This window comes from Indicator indicator, chromosome 2 (genome assembly GCF_027791375.1).
Source record: "Indicator indicator isolate 239-I01 chromosome 2, UM_Iind_1.1, whole genome shotgun sequence".
NCBI classification, from domain to species: domain Eukaryota; kingdom Metazoa; phylum Chordata; class Aves; order Piciformes; family Indicatoridae; genus Indicator; species Indicator indicator.
Window position 1 is genome coordinate 30669195 of NC_072011.1, and position 13717 is coordinate 30682911.

The following is a 13717-nucleotide window of genomic DNA, read 5'->3' on the forward strand; positions in this document are numbered from 1 at the left end:
AATACAGCAGCAATCTTTAAAAGTTAAGATTAGTGTGAGATATGATATAAAACAATCAGGTTTTTAGCTGGTAATTAAAGTGCTCCTTTTCTGACTTAAGGTGTAAAGAAAATTAAAGTGATTATCAGTTACTGGCAACCCTTACATTAAATTAGGTTTTTTCATGGCAGAGGAGAGCAGTATGAACAGTTTTACAAAAATAGATCCATGTTATTTTGGAGAATACTGTAATTTTTTTCTCTTTTTTTTTTCCTTTTTTTTTTCTTTTTTTCTTTTTTTTTTTTAAGACTCAATTTTGATAAACTGTACCTGGTCATACAAAAATTACCCAAAATTCAAACTTTTACCATATAAAAAAAGGGAGAGATGAATTGGAATCAGCTGGATGACAGGTCTGGCAAAATATAAGGATGGCCAAATTCTATGTAGGGCACTTATTTATGTCCAGATGCATATGCTGTTTCTTACTGATTGCTTATCTTCTTCACATAAGCAGTCACAGGCCTGGAGTCACAATCACATAGTACAATGCTTCAGTGGTCAAAGGACCTCCTATTTGATGCAACATTGAAACACTGTTTGCTTCTTTATTAAGATGTTGGCTTGTTGTTGATTTTCTTTTATCTTGTTATTCACATTCAGAAGTTAATAGATAGCATCAAGATTTATCAGGGACAATAGCAAGGGGAGTTGCTAAATCAAAGGCTTATAAAACGTCTTTCCCAACTGAGTCAGAAGGTTTATTAAGTTCAACCCTCACACCTTTTTCACCTGCAGAAATATGAAAAGGAAATAGGTATTATTTTTCAGCATTTATCATCAAAGTACAACCTATCAAATTGCTTCACCAACATCCAGATTAATTGTGAGAGAATACTTCAGAGATTGTCTAGTACATACAATCTAGCAAGACGGATATTTTTGTATATTCTCTGTAACCGTGGTTACTCATTATCTCTGAAAGTGGACATGGCTGCCCAAGTAGAAAACTGGATAATTCATGTCACATGGGCAGTTCTGAAGCTCATCTGAGGATATTGACCAGAATACCCAGAGTTTCTGGTTATTTACCTTTGTAAAGAAACTGAGGAATTTTTAAGATGTAACACTGCATTTGATTTTCTGCTAAATAAAAAGAAAAAAAACACCACAAAACCTATAACCAAAACCCAAACAGAAAACCACCAACCAACCCACACCTTTTCTGTCCTTTTCTCTAAAAATTTACATAGATATCCTCAAGTACCCCTGTCACACTTAGTGATGGATAAAGTTTGGTAAAAGATTAACCTCCTTATGTTCTAGCCAGTCCTCAGAGGATGTAGAAGGGCTAGGGGATTCATCTCTTACCGAATTTAGCCATTACTAAATGCAACAAGCTTTTACAACTGCTAGATAACTCTGCTCCTACTTATGTGCTTCAGATGCCTAAGAGCGATGAATGGAAATCTCGTTTGGAAATGACTGGCACGTCTTCAACATCATTGGTTTCAATACTGCTGGAAAAAACCCAAACTGTGGAGAAACTGGTGCTGTGCATATGTAAACTTGTGGTACACCTTATTTCGTTGTTGCTTGGGTTTGGTTTTTTTGTGGATTTTTTTGGTTTTTTAAACTATAATAAAAATACAAAATCATGATAGCAATTACAAGCATGACAGAAGTCCTAGGCTAATTTGAACAGGAAAATTAGATCAACTTCCTCTTGAAGGAGAATCTAGAAAAGAAAACAGATGCTAGACACGTAGAATTGGAAACTGAGGAAGTAACTCCATTCTTTGCTTCCACATTTTGATTTCAAGCTTTGTTTTTCCAGTGTAGATATTCTAACAAAGGTAAGTTTTATTCACTTGTTGAATCACTATATCCAATCAGACTACTTCCAGGGCTCTCAGTTCTGCTGTGCCTCTCGGGCTCTGCTGTATTTATCCCCCACATCTCGTACAGAGACTAGACTAGGGAGAAGCTGTATCCCCCATATAAAAATACTGAGCAGTCTCAGGTCTCACAGGAAGTGTGAGCAGGATAAAGCACTGACCTGGATTTCCTAAGTCACTGCCTAGCAGCTCAAACACTGGGTCACCTTCCCTGTAAAACCTGACTTGAGTTACACTGTTTTTTTTCTCCCTTTTTGTGCACAGGATGGGTCAAGGAGATGAGGCTAGATATTTAGCGATTCTTCCAGGAAAAAAAAACAACAACACAGAAGATAGTAACAAGAGATTACCTGTTAGATATTTTACTTTAGCTCGTGCTCTTTCATCTGCATCAAAATACCACACTGTTATTGCGTACCTAGGGAAATGGATGGAAAAAGAACTGAACTATGAAGAAAAAAAAAAAAAACAACCAGTAAAGCATTTGACACAAAACACAACTTAAATGAGGTATTTCCACAGTCTGAAAAAAGAAAGATTTTGTGAAGCATAGGACTTTTTTTTTCTATTAGTGTCACCTGAACAGTCGTTGAAAGTGTAACACTGATGCTGCAAGCTTATGCTTCTTTTTCCTAATGAGCCGGTTCAGATTCTTGCCCAGAACCTGTAAAACAATCTCTGTCCATATCACCTTGCCCTGTAACTTCAACATTTGCTTTACTAGTTCAAGCCAATCAGCAAGTCAGATTGGAAGAACCTCTTTATGGATGTTTGCCATATAGGAAAATTAACCACTCCTTATTATACAGCTCCTCTAGATTTCCACTGCCCACAGAGGATTTAAATATGAAATGCTCAAGCAAATGGCATTTCACTCCCTGACTCTGCTCAGAGCAAACAGGGAGGGGAGAGCAGCACAGCTGTCTGACATGCTGATGGCAATTCCAAGTTGCTTCTTGCAAAGGTACTTGTGTTACCTCACACCTCCAGTCAGTGTCCAGTGCGCTGGCCATCCAAACATATTATTCTATGTTGTGAAATGGGCAACAGGAAGTCTGGATCAACAATTCTAGTGATTCAACTACAAATGCTACCTGGAAGCTGGATGTGGGGGCAGTATAGGCAGGTACCTTTAGCATCATCCACTGTTGTACACTGAGGGACAAAGGAGGTATCAAGTTCCTCTGTGACTTAAATTTGGCACAACTCCTCTAACACTCTAGAAAAAGGAAAGATTTGTGGTTGTGCCCTCTACCCATTCCCAAACTAGAATGGGGTGACTTAGTTTGACTATTTTCTAACAGCTCCCTCCCAACAAGAGGGGACTTAAAAGTTGAAGCACCTTGCCAATCTTCCAGTAAAGCAAAACGCTAAGAATAAAGCGCAGGTAGAAGAGTGCAAAGCCATTACAAAGAAATAATGAGGACAACACCCCTTGGCTAAGGTGGGGTCAGCTTATGGCTCTGCGTGCTCCTACCCAATTCTGACAAGTACATGCTGAGAAACTTCTGACGTTTCCAGTCCTCCCTTCTACCTGCACTGGTATAGAGTCAGAAGCAAAGCAGAGGCCTAATCAATCAGTAGAAAAAACCCTCTTCCCATCCCAGTGGGACCGGAATCATACAGGGAAAGACCTCAGATTGGGTCCTTTCTTCTTATGATTTGCCCATCAGTCCTACCTTGTAGCAAATGCTGGCTGTACTTCATGAGGGTTGCGACGATCAGACCAGAAGAATAGCAGTCTATCGAATTTGGGTTCAATATCAGCAAATTGGGCTTTGCCTTCTGGAAATATCCGAAGGATGCCTCCACTTACCTACAAATTAAATATTTAAAACCAGTGCTTGAAAACAATGTCTCATTGTATTTAAAAATACTTAACATCTGAAAATATTTCAGACACCTTTAAGTGCAATAAGATGCTACAGAAATTATGAACCTATTGCTTTTCTGTTGATAAATTTAACAAAATATTTCACCCAAACCTTTATTCATGTTTAAGTAAAAAGCTGTGGGTTTTGATTGGTTGGTTTCTAGCTGCATTACCTACTCACAAAAAATGCGTAAGACTGATTTTACACAGGTGTCTAAAATATGCTGGAAAGATGAGAGGAACATTGTATTTCGCATCCCAGTTTCACCCTCTCCCATTAAAGAGATTGTTTCAGCAGCAGCACAAATTTATGTCACGTTTCTGTAATTAAGCTTGAATGTCTATTAATCCTGGCCAATTTAGATCCCTCCAGGGCTTTGAGACACTTGGACCTACCTATATATGCCTAGAAAACAGCACAAGTAGGTGGGGTCAATTATTTTTAAGTCACATTAACATCTTCCTATTGATAGTTATTGACATCATTAAATCTAACTAAGATAGCCACTGTAACCTTCATGGGAAAGTCACAACAATGCAAGTATTAGCAAGGTAAATTGATACAAAGAACTGGTTTTTAATCAAGAACTAAATCAGAAAACAAGAAGTGACAATTTGTTCTCCTAAAGAAAGTCTGAGCTTCTTTGATAACCAACACACCTGGTAATATATGAACTTGTAATTTAAAACAAATTTTGCAGGAAAATATGTATTTTTGTTCATAAATTAAATATACAGCTAATAAATTTTTCAGTTAATGCAAAAACATGATTTTACTTCTACTCTCTGGTATGTATTAATTTTTTTCCAGAAAGGAATTGTAAATCAGCTAAAAATGCCCCAAAGCTGTATTTTAAGATGTTCAGTCCAACCCGTTCACTCACATGCAAAGATGTTATCATGTCAAAAAAGGCTAGCCATTTATTTTCTATTTGACGTATTCAACTTAACATTTCAAAGAGGAAGTGTGAAACAGCTTTCCAAACTAGTATTTTCTATGCAAGTATGTTATCAGTCACATCATCGCATCCAGCTGTTATGGAAAGCACTCAAGAAAAGTGGGAAAACCCACACAAAACAAAAATCTCTCAGATGCAACCTGTGCTACCCTTACTTAGTGCACTCCATTCACAGAAATGGTCTGCTTATGTGTCCTTCCACACGCTACTTCCTAAGTAGTAGTAGTACCAAGCATTTTTCATATATGACAACAAACTTCTTCACAGCTAGCTGCACAGCAATCAAGGAATAAACAATTTTGCACTGCTGTGCTTTGAATTACTCTATATTGCTTTCAATACAGACAGAAGCTGCATTTATTCTTCGGATCTGCCTAATCCCACTGAATTGCTAGGAAAATCCCTATTAGCAAGTTCTTTCATCATAGTCACTATGTCTATGGAGAGTTTTGAGTCACTGGTAGTAAATTTTTAAGCTATTTGAACAGTTTTATAGATCCTTATCTAATCTACACGCTGTATCTACAACGATACAAAGACTTGTACTGCTCTGAACTATATTGATATAGTAACAACCATAACACTTGCCTTATCTGAAACTGCTCCCCAACTATACCATCTTTCAACGGCAGTATCAGGAAAAAAACAAACTAAAAGCCATTTATTTTCAAATGTTCTTTATTTACTCTTTGTGTCTGCATATGTGTTTACCATACAAATAATAACACAGTAAGTTGTATAATTATATATTTATGAAATTTGGATACTGGCATCAAACATGAAAAACATGCAATTTTCTTTCAATCTCACTGTCAAGGAGGTCCTGCTGGCATCATTCAAAATCCTGAAAATAAATTCCTCATCTCTACCTGCTCTTACCAATAGCAGAATCAAGGAGGCAAAGGATAACCACAGTTAACAATGTAAGAACACAAGCAAACAAAGGTGCATTAGCAAGTATATGTAAAAAAAAAAGGTTATAGAAAGAAACTGTTGCATACCTTGGCATCCCAGTCTTTATTAAGGTAATATATACAAGTAACACATCTTCCGTCTCCATTTGGATTATCAACATGGCGCACGTATCCTGTTCCATTGCCTGGATAACAAGCCACCATAGCCTACAGTTAAAAAAACAAACAAAACATGATAACTAAATTTATCTCTGTGTTAGAAAGGCTACATTTTATCTGTATCAATTCCTAACTCATTCATTCATAAGCGTGTGCTTTCTTTCCAGTTAAAACCTGGTTTTGAAGCCAAAAGGATGTCTACAACAAAGGCATGTAACACACTGAGGAGAACATTGCGCTATGGAAGGTGGAGATGCTCCCGTGTTGTGACTAATTATTAATATTTCCCTCCTTGAAATACAAGAGAGGAAAAATGTCCTGTGTATAATTAAGCTACTGCATGTGCTACTCCTTCTGATAAGAATACTTGTTTTCCAGACTAAAGTTCACAAACAGCTATCTTGCCCCCCCCCCCCCCCTTCTTTCCTTTATACCTCCTTCTGTGCTTCCAATGCAAATAATTCCTCCTGAAGAAAGAAGCATCAAACTATTTTTAGTAGACATTTTAGACAAGACCATTAGCCCATCTTACTCAATTATTCCAAATACACCCTTGGGCTCATGTTTTGGCCTGTACAGAGGAGGTCTTTGAACCTTTGTTAAAACAAGCCTACACGTAAAACAAAAACATCCTTTTTAGTCAAGAAGTGAGAAACTGGAAACAGTCACCAAACATTAATCTGGAATAACCTTCTGAACATCAAACGATTCCCAGTACAGTAGTATATTTCTGATGGTGCACTTAGCTCGGCTGACCTAAAAGATCCCTAGAAGGTGACTTGATTTCTGAGTCTTCAGACCTGCAGATGTGCATGCAAAACAAACTGGTCATCTTGCTAACAGATGGCCTCATTAGATTGATTAGCTATTAGTTCACATGGTCAGTTTGTTGTACACCATGTCTTCATAACTTTATGTATTTTCTGCAGTGATCATTTCAGCCTTTTGAAAAATATCAGAACAAAATTTTCCAGGCCAAGTTATCCACTACTATCTGCAACAATAATCTCCAATCTGCAATGAGTCATCACGATTTCAAAAGAAAAGCAAAAAAGTGAGTTTCTAGCAACACTCCAATACACTACTAACCTCAGTGAATGTCTGCTGCCTAAAAAAAAAAACCCAAACCCAACAAACGTTAAAGCTTTTAAATGCAATCATTCTTGTCTAGATTTTGCCTGATTTAAGTCAGATTTTAAAGTCAGACCTCTGGATTGCAAGCTCTTTCAAAAGTATTTTTCCCAATAAATGTTAACTGTCAAAATGTAGCCCATCAGATCAGAATTTCAAATCAACTGTTTCACTGATTTTTTTTTCTTTTTTTGCTTTATACTGATACTTTTACCTTCCTTCACCCCTCTTTTTTAAAACATTAACAAATAAAACTTGCTACTCCATGGATAATTCAACCACCAATCAGAAAACAAAAGGGGCGTCAAAGGAATTGCATTACTTGCAAGAAACTGTGCTTTGAGCAGGATTAGAAGTGCTTGCAGTTCAGACAAGTAAAATATTTCTGTATCACACATAAGCAGAATAAGTAGCAAACATTTTAAAGCTCTTTATTTCCACTCTGTCAAGTGAAGGGGCAATTTTTTGGTAGATCCTTCTAGGCAGAAATCGGAGCACAGCATTCCACCAACAGTAGTATCCTGGCTATAAAAAAAACAGCCAACCAATGAACACACACCAAACAAACCAAAAAGACTGAAAACAACAACTAAAAATTAGGCTGAACTTCATTCACATAAAAGGCAAGTGACTACTCTGAATGAAAAAAAATTAAAAACTACTTAATTCAAATATACTTATTTTAAGATTAGGCTCTTAAGCCTCTCAATCCCTTTACTGCAATCATAGTGTAGTCATCATTACAGGCCTCACGTAAACATATTATATGTATCAAGTATTGTAACCTAATATTTGTCAAAATCATGACCTACCTGTTTTGCTGCAGGAAGATAAACCCACAAAAATCACAACATCAAGTTAAAGATATCAAATAATGTAATAAGGGTTTTGTAACTTCCTTTCTTATGGAGAAAAAAAGGAACACAACAAAAGTGAAGCTGGGCTGGAAGAGGAAGATGTTTTGTTTCCACTGAAAGCCAACCCTTTTGAAAAACGTCCCACGTACCACATAAACACTGTCCAGCTCTCATGGAGCATGAACAGTCCCGTGCTGAAAGCAGATAGAGGTCCAATCCCGTAACAGCATTCCTAATAACAGGAAAGTTTAATTTAAGGGGTTTTGCTGAGATACATCATATAAATTAAACCCTGGCATTAGTTGTTGCTCAGCATCCTAGTGAAACAGCTATTACATCACAGTCAGAATGAATGAAAACATTGAGACTGAGTAGCTAGTGCAATATCATTCTCACAGAAATCACAAGCAGTTACTCAGATATGAAAAAGCCTTCAGGCATTTCAGGCATATTTAGGCAACTGACCTAATATCTGCCACTAAGCTGAAAGAATACTGTTGAAGTTTAGGACAGTTACCAGGTCTCTCTGGGCAATACAGGGGTTTTTCTGAGGGCACACTTGTTCGCCATCTGTTCCTCAAAAAGATAATTTTGCCATTAGAGAAGCATAAATTTGCATCCTATTGCTACAGTTTCCTTTATAAGGTACTGAAATGGGTACTTGTTCTCTTTGCTGAAGGGAAATCGAGAAAGGAATCTTTAACATCAACATTGCCATAGGGGAAAAAAAAAAAACAGCAGTGCATTTGGAAAGTCTGGGGAAATATCAGTTGTCATCAATTTCACATAAAGAGCAGTTGTATTCAATGACAGAAGCATCTCATACAACCATTTGAGTCTAAAATACTGTAAATGTTTAAAAAACAGCTTATTTTTTACTTTAGGGTCTGAAATTTCCACCATCATCAACTGCAAGAGATGAGAAACAGTTTGGCTGCGATAACTTATCTAATATGTATTTGTTACAACAGCAAGAATGACTCAGCCTGTAACGGCAAATTGGAAAGCAAACAAATTTGTCAAGCAGTCAGTGTAGCATAATATACATTGCTCTTGACAGCTCGTGTGACAATTCCCTTGCCCCAGACAAGCTAGGGTAAGGATAGTCACAAATCAATATACAGCGCGTGGGAAACATGTTTCTTTATGAAACAAGGGAGATTGTGTTAAACCACATGGAGAGGATGGAAAAGCAACACAGGTAAACAATGAGGTCAGATACTTTTGTTGTTATTTTAACATTTTGCAGTACAAATAAGAAATGCACATGTGCTGAGCAGAGAGAAAATGTTGGGTTTGCAGCTTGTTTTTTTTAAATACTGTTATTTGCAGTGAAGAGAGCCAGGTATTTGAGATTAGAACGTCCAAGTTTCCGAGACATTTTAGACTATGAACAATGAAGTTGTTAGCTCTCCAAAACAAAGTCTTATCAGTTCTCCCTTAAATGTAATTGATGAATCAACTTCAAGGCATTATGTGCATTTTCTTAATAGACAAGGAGGTCTCCCCTTTTGCACTTCTTGTGCATAACAATTTTTAAGCATTCAGCAATCTTAATTTCTGCAAACAATATGTTTAAGTAACACACCGAATTTGTTCACCCAGTGGGTTATTGTGCAAATACTTTTAATACCAAGCGTCTTCAACCAAATGGAGTTCTCTTTTAGTCTAAGCACTCGTGTATACCACATGAGCATTGTCCTAAGATACCCTCTGGAATTCATAAGTAATCCAGAAAGTATGAAAAGCGTCCTCCTGGCTCTGCAATCCACCCAATTTATCAAACTGAAGTAATCACACACTTCAACTGCAGAGCACTCATTCACATCCAGATGTTCTACTTGAAAATGTTTAACTCTGGAAAACCAATTTTAGGCCATCAGCCCAAACTAGGAATGTTAAGTTGTTAACAGAAAACCTAATCAAAACCATGGATTTTTTGCTAAACATAGGCATCCTTAGTGTGTCAACCATTACTCTAACAATTAAATGCACAAAGGTAACATCAGAAGGAAGAACCATGATGTAACGAGGCATCAGCTAAGGACACTCCACTTTGGGAGCCACAGCACACCAGTGCAGCTGACCTAATTTGGGAGTAGCCTCAAAATCCTTTCACAGGGAAGTATATAAAGATGGAACACATGCAGGTAAACAGACTGAAGCCTTTTCCTCTATCCTATTCCATTCCTCTCAGAGATGGGTATCTGTACGTTTAGGTATTGTTCCTTTAAAAGAAAAAAAAAAGGAGGCAGCAACAGCAAGGTCTTAGGAAAGAGGGGAAAATCCCAGTGACATGAGACCCTAACATTCTTTAAAGAGGGAAAAAAACCAAACCCAAATCACAAACATAAAACAGAGAGAGGACATGTCATATTAATTTATTAATGTAAAATAACCCCCCACACCTCACTGGAATGAAGAACCGCAGAAATTAAAAGATCCAACACCTAACATTTGACCTGTCCCTGTATGGTCCATCTATGATGCACTTCTAATTCAAGAATTTGTTCTTCCCCAACATTTCAGTTTAAGATTTTTCACAAGGTGTACAAAATGACAATCAAATTGAAGAAAAGAAGATTGTATTGGTACTACTTTGTGTGAGCAGCATCAAGACTACTGACTTAAACATGTTAATGTGGCACATACAACTTGGCTTGAATTCACTCTCCTGAAAATTCCTCAAGCAGAGATAGGAACTTGCAACAGAAAGAAAATAGCAACAGGGATAAGCTCCTGTCAGCCTAACCCAAAACAGAGGAAGCTGAAAGGGGTAAAATAAACTCTTTGGGACAGAGCTAATCTCAAGTATTTCCATATTAACCTTCATCTGAGAAAAATGTTATGCTGATATCCTTCATAATCTAGTAAACAAGGCTAGAGAACCCAGTTTTCATCCAAGTCAGCACTGTGAAACTGGAAAAGCTGGAGAGAAATATCAGTCCCTGTAAAGATTCCCTCATTAAAAATGAATGCCTTCCAATCATCCACTGGAGAACCTGCAAGAGGAAAGCAAACTACTACTTATCAGCTTAAAAATTAAACAATGCAGTAATTCACGCGTCCCCAAGACAGAATGTGAATCTGTAAACTTCAGTTAGAAGCTAACATACAGAAGAGTGACACATTGCAGCAGCTTTGAACCGTTTAACTTAAACTCTCTCCTAATGCTAAATTACCATTATAGCCATTCAATTGATCTGTTAGCAAAGGAGTAGGAGTTATTATTTTCTGTTGCAAAACAGAAACAACCAAACAAAACAACTGAAACTACTTTAAATACCAGCTCTTAGCATGGGCTAAGCTGCTCTTCTAGGGAAAAAAAACAACTGAAGGCAGGGATGACAAGCATGGGTCACCTCTCTCCCATTGCTGTCAAAGGTAGCAGCAAAGTTTTAACTGAATGTAGGCCTGGCAAAGCTGCCAGCTTTTGATCTGGCACAGGGAAGGCAAGCTGAACTGAGAACAGATGAAAAATTAACTCAGGAAGGGAGAGAGGAAAAATTGAGTTGACACAGCTGCTTACACTACAGACTGTGTACAAGGATTGTGTCTTCCACGTGCATCTCAGGAGTTCAGAAAGCAATGGAAACCTGACTTATCTCACTCCTTCCCAGGCTTCTCAGTGCCATGACCAATACAAGATTTCTCTTTGCTCTAATCAAACCACACTTCATAAGCATACAAAATCAAGGAACATAACATATCATTAAAGGCTGGAACAGATTAATACTTTTACTATACTGGTTATATTTAACTTGCCAGTCAGATGTTGATTGTCCAGACTGAAGTTCAGAGAAAGCCTTGCCAACTTAGCAGTTCAGTGGCAAGCTCTTCAACTTCTCTTCAAATTAAGTCACTCTTATCTTCAGTTTTACATGGCATTACCTGCTTACAAAATTGACTTCACACAGCCAAATAAACTTACACAAATAAGGCAGAAATTTTCATGCTGCATGAGTGGCCACATTCAGCTCAGCATTCTAGGCCCAGAAGATCCACATGGAGTTCTAAACACCTTGAGTGTAACCAAGGTGCCACTCAGCAAACAAGCTCTGGTATTTTTCACTGAAGCTACATAAATTTTGGCACTCCCCTTGTACCATTCAATTCTAATTGCAAGATCACAAAACTTGATGTCCAAATATCATTTATTCATGCATGCACACAGGCATGAAAACGTTAATGAGCTCTTGTACGCACATTTCTTCAGTGATTCAAGTTTGGATAATTTATCAGTTCTTACAGGAAAAAAACAGAACCACAGTTGTTTAAGTTTGATGTTCAGGAAGTGACTGAGAATGTGGGATGTGCTCACACTTGGATGAATGCATTTAATAGAAAATTTATATAAGATAGAGAAGCTCCCATGACGCCATCAAGCAAGAGCCATTAACCTGGGTGAGATGATGGAGTTGCAGGGACAAAAGGCACATCCCCTTGCAGAAAGGCTTTGAGCAAGCCCTGAGGAAAGCAAGGCAGAGAAATGCATCTCAAAAGGCGAACACCAATGAGTGACTGAAACCAGCATTACAGACAGACATAACAGAAACATCTAAAATACACTTCCTAACTGCCAACTGAAGTCCTGCAGCCTCCACCACTACTAAACTGAGATAAAACCATTTAAACATTAACAAGGTTCTCTCTTGTTCTCCTCTACCTGAGCTTGTGAAGTTGCAAGTCTGAAATCCCCAAAGGCAAAGGGATTGCTGAGTCAGCTTACAAGCTCAGGATTAAAAAAAAAAAAATAAGTATTAAGTAAGATACAATTTTTAACACATCAGTATTTCCCAGTTACGTAGGACATGCCTATTCTCAAAATTGGGCCAGCTTAACAAAAAAGTGCTGATTTAAAACTGAAACTCATGCAAATACCTTTGCAGCCCTTCAGCCAAGCTTTCATTAGCTTAATCGAACTGATTATTAGGAAAATAAAACTGGATTCAAGTCTGAAAAAGTATAGGGAGCTGGGCATGGACTTAAAACAGCTGCGGGTTTGGGGGTTTTGTTTGGTTGGGTTTTGCTTTGTTTTTTTTATAAAAATAAATTTTATCTGACATATCTCTGAATACAACAAAATCTTCAAGCCTAAACCACCTGCATTCCCTTAAAGAAAAAAAAAATAAGCACATCAAACCTACATTAGTGCTTCAAAACATTAATAGCTTTTCCAAGGTTCAACATGACACATTCTGATAGTTTTGATATCAAAGTCTATTACAAACTTATAAAAGCCAACCACCTAGAACAATAAAAAGCATAATATATAAATCCCCCCCCCCAAATTTTCTCATACAAGCCCAGGAGCAAACACAACACTAAGCTTTGCAGCTGAGAAGAGTTTAAAGCATATTTTGTTAGCCTGAATCTGTCTATATTATGATTAAGTAGACCAATACACTTCAGATTCAAACAACTGTTGAATAATGTAAAATGTGTCTGTAGAATTGGCTAGCCTCCATGGATAACTTCCCATTCCCCCCAAGAAAAGCAGACTGGTGACTCAATGTTTTGGCACCATACAAAATCTGACAGAGAAGTAAGTCAATCAACAAAAATTTTAAGAGTCTGTTTTTAATTTAATATCGTAAATACTCTGAAATGAGTAATACCACTTAGAAAATAAGTACTTTGGAACTTTTCTCCCCCCTAAGATGGGGCAGAACATTCTGCTCTCACATGAGACTAGTTTCATTACTAACCATTCAGAAAAAGTGCAGAGAAACATCTTGGAAGAACTAAAATTAACACAAGACTACAACAGAATTACAACAGACTTCTTACTAAAATAGTAACAAGTCAAGTCTCATTCAGCTACACCACCTAAAATATATTCTGACATTTCCAGAGCCAACCACATGACATCAGCAGACGCACTGATGAAAAACACACATGAAAAAGCAAGGTTACCTATTTTAAGTAGTGTTGGATATACCAGATA

General features: G+C 37.3%; 1 protein-coding gene across 1 annotated transcript in view; it reads right to left on the reverse strand.

Moving 5' to 3' along the window:
• Positions 1-292: 292 nt before the first annotated feature.
• EGLN1 (egl-9 family hypoxia inducible factor 1) overlaps positions 293-13717 on the reverse strand; it is a 38597-nt gene continuing 25172 nt past the window's right edge. The window contains exons 2-5 of the mRNA XM_054399313.1: positions 5711-5830; positions 3557-3693; positions 2228-2295; positions 293-771 (exon numbers count right to left, since the gene is read on the reverse strand). Coding sequence (XP_054255288.1) covers positions 707-771; positions 2228-2295; positions 3557-3693; positions 5711-5830 — 390 coding nt within the window. The 3' untranslated portion in view covers positions 293-706. The remainder of the gene's footprint in view (positions 772-2227; positions 2296-3556; positions 3694-5710; positions 5831-13717) is intronic.